Genomic DNA, 7,764 nt, shown 5'->3' on the forward strand with positions numbered 1-7,764 from the left:
AGATGTTCAATAGGGTTCAAGTCAGGGCTCTGGCTGGGCCATACTAGGACATTCACAGAGTTGTCCCTAAGCCACTACTGTGTTGTCTTGGCTGTGTGCTTAGGATCGTTGTCATGTTGCAAAGTGAACCTTCTGCCTAGTATGAGCGCCGTGGAACAGGTGTTCATTGAGGATATCCCTGTACTTTGCTCTATTCTGCTTTCCCTCAACCGTGACCAGTCTCCCAGTCCCTGCTGCTGAAAAACACCTCCACAGCATGATGCTGACACCACCAAGCTTAACTGTTGGCATGATATTGGGCAGGTGATAAGCGGTGCCCGGTTTCCTCCAGACATAACGTTTAGAATTGAGGCCCAACAGTTCAAGCTCGGTTTCAATAGACCACTGAATCCTGTTCCTCACGGTCTAAAAGTCCTTCAGATGCTTTTTTGCAAACTCCAAGAGGGTTTTCTGTGTTTTGCACTGAGGAGAGGCTTCCGTCTAGCCACTCTGCCATAAAGCCCAGATTGGTGGAGGGCTGCAGTGATGGTTGTCCTTCTGGAACTCTGTTGCATCTCCGCATAGAATCTCTGGAGCTCAGTCAGAGTGACCATCGGGTTCTTGGTCACCTCTCCTACTAAGGCCCTTCTCCCCCGATTGCTCAGCTTAACCGGGCGACCAGCTCTTAGAAGAGTCCTGGTTGTGCCAAATGTCTTCCATTTGAGAATTATGGAAGTCACTGTGCTCTTAGGAACCTTCAGTGTAACAGAAAATTTATTGTAGCCTTCCCCAGATCTGTGCTTTGTAATAATCCTGTCTCAGAGCTCTGCAGGCGGTTCCTTTGACTTCATGGCTTTTGCTCTGGTACAGCATGCATTGTCAGCTGTGAGGCCTTCTATAGAGAGGTGTGTGACTTTCCAAATCATGTCCAGTCAATTAATTTACCACAAGTCAACTCCAAAGAAGGCGTAGAAACATGTTAGCAAAGATCAAGAGAAAATGGGAGGCACTGAGCTAAATTTCAAGTGTTGTTGCAAAAGGTCTGAATACTTAAGCAATGTGATTTTTCAGTTTTTTCTTTTTAATAATTTTACAGATATTTCTAACATTTTGTTTTCATTTTGTCATTATGGGGTACTGAGTGTAGATTAATGAGAAAAAATGAATTTCAACAACTAGAATCAGGCTGTAGCATAACAAAATTGACAAAAGTGAAGGGGGTCTGAATATTTTCTGAATGCACTATGATTGTTTTGGCTGCTCTGAGTTAAGCAGTCAGTGTACTTAACTTCTCCTGATGCAATCACTGGGATTTTAAAGTACTGGTCTTTGACAATATTGCATCCTATGAAATTATCAAGGTGATGCAGGAAAAGATGTTTTCAGATCTTTGATCTTAAGTTGAGTGCGCAAATGAAGTACAGAGTAACTTTTCTAAATTGTTTCTTTAAATCTTCAGATCTTCCAGAAGCCACTGATGGACTCTGAACTGCTGACAGAAAAAGAAGTTGCTATGATTTTTGTAAACTGGAAAGAACTTATTATGTGCAATATTAAACTACTGAAGTAAGTTAATATGTAAACCTTTTTTGGTCAATATTGTAACACGTTAGGGAATCTTTCTATTTCATTGGGAAAGAAAAATATAGAAATTAAAATGATGGGGGGGGGATGGTTCTGCAAAGCCAGAAAGTTGGGAATTGGAGCTTCTCATACAAATACTTACCCACTGCTTCTGTGGCCTCGTTCCGAATGCAAACTCCTGTTTTAGGGAACTGAAAGGTTTCGATAGTTCTGAAGGTGAAGCCACATTATAGGTGGCTCTGGGAAGATTTCCAGGTTCTTTGTTTTCTGACAGATACATTTATTTAATACCTTATGCTATAGTTTCCAAGTTTTCTTTCCTCATAATGGAAGGAAACCATTGCAATGATCAGAGGAAACTCCCGGAGCTGCAGAAATAGGACTCAGTAGCCACAGGTTGTTAATCCCTGCACTTACAGAAAGTTCTTCTGGTTCAAAAAGCTTTTCCTAATGGAGGGAGGGCCTTCAACTGTTTATATTCCAAAGTTCAAATGCTTTGATTTGTGGGATATTAATAAAGGGATTAAATCAAATACCTAACAGAATATCCATTTTACTTTTTGCTATTTAGAGCACTGCGAGTTCGTAAAAAGATGTCAGGTGAAAGAATGCCAGTTAAAATGATAGGTGATATCCTGACTGCACAGCTTCCTCACATGCAGCCCTACATTCGATTCTGCAGCTGCCAGCTTAATGGGGCAGCACTCATACAGCAGAAAACAGATGAAGTGCCCGACTTCAAGGACTTCGTTAAAGTAAGAGAACGTCATGCCTGCTTCTCTTTTTCTTTGCAGAAGCTTCTGCTTTTAAAGCATGCCAAGCAGAAACACAGCTTTATAATTGAAAACTTTTTTTTTCTATATATATGTCCTAGTGACCATAACTTGGATATAGAGAGGAATCAGAAGTAACAACTACACAATTCATGCATTTATAATGCACCTAAATAATGATATCACAGTTTAGAGATCCATCTATTCAATTCCAAAAACAAAGGAGCCTTTGACTTTGTTCCAAATAATTGACTTTTACACAAGATGGCAAGATTCTTTTTAGAATTAGGAAGTTTGAAAAACAGATTGTGATTCAACATAACCACTACCATGAGTTTGTTAAGAACTCTTCATTTTCAGATCAAGAATCTGTTACAACCAGCATCCCATTTCTAGTAGCAGCCAAATACCATTTGAGAACTAAGGAATGGCCTGAATAGTTATCTGGAATACAAATAATTTGAAATTCTGCATCTGTTCTACAAGTAAATGGTGAAGCCAGGAAAAACAATTTGGGAAACAGAAGAATAAATATTGGGTGTATGACACTTTTCCATGTCCAAAGATATATCCAAGGGGATACTGTTTTTTTCTCTTAGTTGTATGTACATTCTTCACTATTAGCAGAACTGAGGAAATCTATGTTGAGTAGGTTTGCTGCATTCTCTGTAGCATTTCCTTCAACACTTAGTCATGGACCGCTAGCTTTCAATTCTCCAAATAGATTGGTGAATGCTTGCAAGTATACCTCTTGCGACCTATTGCTCAGTATCTTTTAATGTAACTCCGTGTTAGTTAAGCCCTTAAGTTTACCATCTTGGGACACTGAGAATTTTAAAAACTTCTCAGGATCCCAAATTGAGATTTCTGTGACACACATCTACAGAAATGTATCTAAAGCAAATCTCTTTTATCTGTTTTTAGTAAAACATACATATGTTGCAAAATCAAGTACATGGTATCAGAATCAGTTTCAAAAGATTGGATCAGTACCTCAATATAACATTACAGTTCACATAACATAGTCACAATACATTTTTAAACCAATATACTGTTATATCAAAGCTTCTCTGATAAAACAGATACCTATCTGAAATAATCTATCCTTAGTCTATCTGAGGGGGAAAAATAATCCTCACTAGAGAGCCTTATGTCTCTTTGAGAAAACTTTTGAGTTTTTCATAGAAACATAGAATCATTGGGCTGGAAGGGACCTTGGAGGTCTTCTAGTCCAACCCCCTGACCAAGGCAGGAGTATCCCAGACAAATGGTTATCCCATTTTTTCTTGAAAACCTCTAGAGACAGAGCACCCACAACTCCAGGAGGCAAGCTGTTCCATTTATTAATTGTTCTCATGATCAGGAAATTTCTCGTTATATCCACACTGGATCTCCCTCTGTCAAGCTTCCATCCATTGCTTCTTGTGCCTTCAGGTGCTATGGAAAATAAATGTATAGTTTACCTGTTAATTCTTAATATGTGTTTGGACTAATAATCAGGAGTAGAAAAAAATAAAATTTCCCAAATCAGAAAGTGCTCCTGGGGTAACAGTGCCCTGTAGCAATTATTTGGCTTTTAGTCACCATGCTATGCAAGAAAGACTAATATCCCAGGATTAGGAATTTTGATCATGAATGAACCCCAGTGTTGCATGAACAAATGTCCACTCTTTTTCTTTCTCCTTTTTCCCCTTTCCAATCTCCATTCAGTTTCCCTGGGGGAGATAGCACAAAATTCTATTTCTCAGTGACCAATGGATAGCATTTGTATAAGCAATTTAGGCCTGATATATATATATATGTTCAAAGTCAGTCAATAGACGTGAGCACCAGGGAATAAATAATTTAATAATAATAATTTAAAGATAAAAGTTCTTAAGAATATTAAAAACCTTTAAAATACATAGAAATCAATAAAAGTGCCTAGCTTTCGTCGGCATCGCTGACATCTTCAGGGCTTAGAATGCTGGTCAATGGGAAAGTCCCTTTATAGGTTTAATTAGGGCGTGTGCACGACTCTTCGATCTCGTCACTGGGCCGGTTATACTAGAATGTACTCCAGGCACCGAGTTCTTATTGGGAGTTGTCCTTCCCACACGATCCGTATCAGTGTAAGTAATAGCAGGGGATATCCTTTCTTGGAGGTTTAGCGCGGGTAAAGCCTCTACTCCCCTTCTTTTTTGTGTAATCATGTCTTCCAATGATGTCTTCTAATTCTACGCGGGAGAAAACCCGAATAACTAAAGACCTACATATATATATATATATATATAAATACTATAGATTTACAGATGGAGAGAAAGAGAGAATTCGATGTTTACATAATATAAATAATAAAGGAAGATCCTGTTTGATTTTGACATTTTAAAAATACGTTTCATAATCAACTGACATTTCTTACTTTCTCAATATTTCAGAAATTAGCAATGGATCCTCGCTGCAAAGGAATGCCATTGTCAAGCTTTTTGCTAAAGCCTATGCAGCGAGTTACACGATATCCCCTAATAATAAAAAATGTAAGTCCTTTTGTTATCGGATTAAAATTCTGAGATCCAAATTCACTTTGTTAATTTATCTGATATGCACTACTTGTCATACTAGAACAGCCAGCTCTGGCTTGATAGTCACCAGATATGTTGAATTATAAGTCTGTCTATTCCTATATCTGTAACTATGAGAAAGCGTTGAACACTAGGTCTTCACAAGCATATGTAGTCTTCCTAACCCTAAGCTAAATTGTATGCACTTTGTTATGTATTGATCTGTCTCTTTCCCCTCTCCTCTATTAGTTTTATTTGGAGGTTTGATCCCTCCCTACATAGCTGAAACATGAATTGATCTGGTTTTTAGTTCTTTAAGAGTATGATTAAGAAAGTTTGAGGAGTGAACAGATAATGAAAGGTTCAAATTATGTTAGAGTAATGTAAGAAAGATTAAAATAAGATTGCTTTGAAAATGAGTCAGCTTTAATCAGTTTTAGCAATCAAGAAATGTTACAAATGGCTTTTCTTTACTGATTTGTGCAGGGTCGTGTTTCTTAAGTTTATTTTTCTTTATTTTTATAATTAACAAAAATTAAAAGGGAATAGATTTGCAGGTTTCTAAGGAACTAAATTGGCTTATTTTTATGTAGATATTGGAAAATACTCCTGAAAATCATCCTGATCATAGCCACTTGAAACATGCTTTAGAGAAAGCAGAAGAATTGTGTTCACAGGTGAATGAAGGTGTACGTGAGAAAGAAAATTCAGACAGATTAGAATGGATCCAGGCTCATGTTCAATGTGAAGGATTATCAGAGGTAAAGCTTAAATATATAAAAACAAATTATATTTTACTTTAAAAAAAGATAGCTAATGAAATAATGTTAATAACTCTGTTTAGTTAAAGAGATATTAATAAGATTTTAAATTAATTTTATCCTACTCTTCATTGGACATAACTTCTACCAGTGTCAACTTTCTGGTTTTCGTTTCTCTTTGACTCCTTTGTTAAGCCACAATATGGTGGTGACTGTTACGTCAACTGAGTTCTTTTCATACTATTCCACTTAAAAAATCAACTCTTTTCTGTATCAGTAATGCTGAAAAGGGCTGTTTCTTAAAATCAAAGATATAGATTAAGGTAGTTGTTATTCATTAGTGGGTTTATATATTACAGGAAGCCAAAATTGTTGTTTGATTTTAACTTACTTTGTAGTGGAAACTCAGCCATTCTAAATGGTGATTATGGCTTAGAACAATGTGTAAACGGTGTGATCACAGTTTAGCACAATGTGAATCTAGACAGGCTGTGTTCACATATCACATAATCATGGTTTAGCATAAATGAACAAGCAGCATAACTTGGGCTTTGCTTTCCCATTCATCCTCCCAAGTGATATGATCAGAGAGAAAAATTCAGATTTTTCTGTCCCTTTCCCTTGTTTGATAGTGGATAGTTTAAAACAAATCATCTTCAAATGCTAGTTTTTGAAGCTGCCTTCTTTAGATTAAGTACAGTTAATGTTAACTACAGGTCCAGTTTGGGTGAGAAGCAAAGCTGTTCTAAAAAACAAGTGGAAGAAACAATTGCCAATTTAGCAAATGGTACTTACTGGCATTTATTATACTAATATAATTTTAATAGTTATATTAATAATAAAGCTTATATTGATCCGTGTCTTAATATGGCAGCAAATATGGCCAGTGTTGCCAACAGATAAAAAGTAGTCAACTGGTAGCAAAACTAGTTCAGTGTATTATAATCCTATTGTGCCAATGTATTGTTACCAGTTTTATTTTTATACTTCCTTCAATTCTTTAAACTTTCCTTCTTTCAAATCTGATTGAAGGATATAAACCTAAAGGAATAATTTCACAAATGACCCTTATTATCTAGCCACACCACTAAGTAATGACATTACACTGTTGGGTTAAAGCATTTACCCTGAACAGAAGCTGATGTCATAGGTTCAATTACACACAACAATGTCATGACTGGTATATTTTTATACATCTCACTGCTGCTGGGTTTGTGTGTGTGTATGTTTTGTTCCCCCTCAGCAACTTGTTTTTAATTCTGTTACAAACTGCTTGGGGCCACGCAAATTTCTGCACAGTGGAAAACTCTACAAGGCCAAGAGCAACAAGGAATTGTATGGTTTTCTGTTCAACGACTTCCTCCTGCTGACACAGATCATAAAACCTCTTGGTTCATCTGGCACAGACAAGGTTTTCAGCCCTAAATCTAATCTGCAGTATAAAATGTACAAAACCGTAAGTATCACTTTTAAAAAGGAATTATTGATTTATAATTAAAATATCCTTTTTTTTCATTCAAATGCGTGAAGGTCCCAAACTCTTGAAGCCAATAGGCGTCTTTGGAATTTTGAGAACATAGCATGGATATTTTCACAAAATGATTCCGTGCCCATTCCAAAACGGTTGCTATTGTTGCCTAAAAGCAAACCAGTGAGGAAGTTTTTGTCAGGGAAATACGGAGCCAATGAGGTGGTTACACTGTGTGTAGGAAGCTGGTTCATTCTCCCATGGTCCTGTTTATATCTGTGTTTAAACTGTTTTTACATTATTTAAAATTTTAAATTGTTGAATTATGCTGTTGTTGTTTTTTTTAATTCTTTTGCCCGATTGTTTTATTTATGTCACCTAGAGTCACATCCGTGAGACAGGCAGCTATGTAAATTTCATAAATAAATTTCCTCTAGTGTCTTTCCCAGCCTAGGTGCCCTATGCTATGCCCCAGTTAATCTTGGACTTTACTTTCAAATAAAGCACTGGGTGTCAGATTTGACAAAGGTAATCCAAACACTGGATGTAACATGGCTAGATAAGGCCTATGACAGTGATGGCAAACCTTTTAGAGACCCAGTGCCCAAACTGCAACCCAAAACCCACTAATTTATCACCAGGTGCCGGATGGGCGTAGC

The 7,764-nt window shown here is 36.9% G+C and overlaps 1 protein-coding gene across 1 annotated transcript in view; it reads left to right on the top strand.

The window, feature by feature from the left end:
- The first annotated feature begins 1,491 nt into the window (after nt 1–1,491).
- The window catches only part of LOC107293888 (intersectin-1), a 13,050-nt gene continuing 6,777 nt past the window's right edge, over nt 1,492–7,764 (top strand). Inside the window, exons 1-5 of the mRNA XM_015823077.1 lie at nt 1,492–1,545; nt 2,135–2,318; nt 4,754–4,852; nt 5,470–5,637; nt 6,881–7,093. Coding sequence (XP_015678563.1) covers nt 1,493–1,545; nt 2,135–2,318; nt 4,754–4,852; nt 5,470–5,637; nt 6,881–7,093 — 717 coding nt within the window. The 5' untranslated portion in view covers nt 1,492. The remainder of the gene's footprint in view (nt 1,546–2,134; nt 2,319–4,753; nt 4,853–5,469; nt 5,638–6,880; nt 7,094–7,764) is intronic.

This window comes from Protobothrops mucrosquamatus, unplaced genomic scaffold (genome assembly GCF_001527695.2).
Source record: "Protobothrops mucrosquamatus isolate PMUCROS unplaced genomic scaffold, P.Mucros_1.0 scaffold1760, whole genome shotgun sequence".
NCBI lineage: Eukaryota > Metazoa > Chordata > Lepidosauria > Squamata > Viperidae > Protobothrops > Protobothrops mucrosquamatus.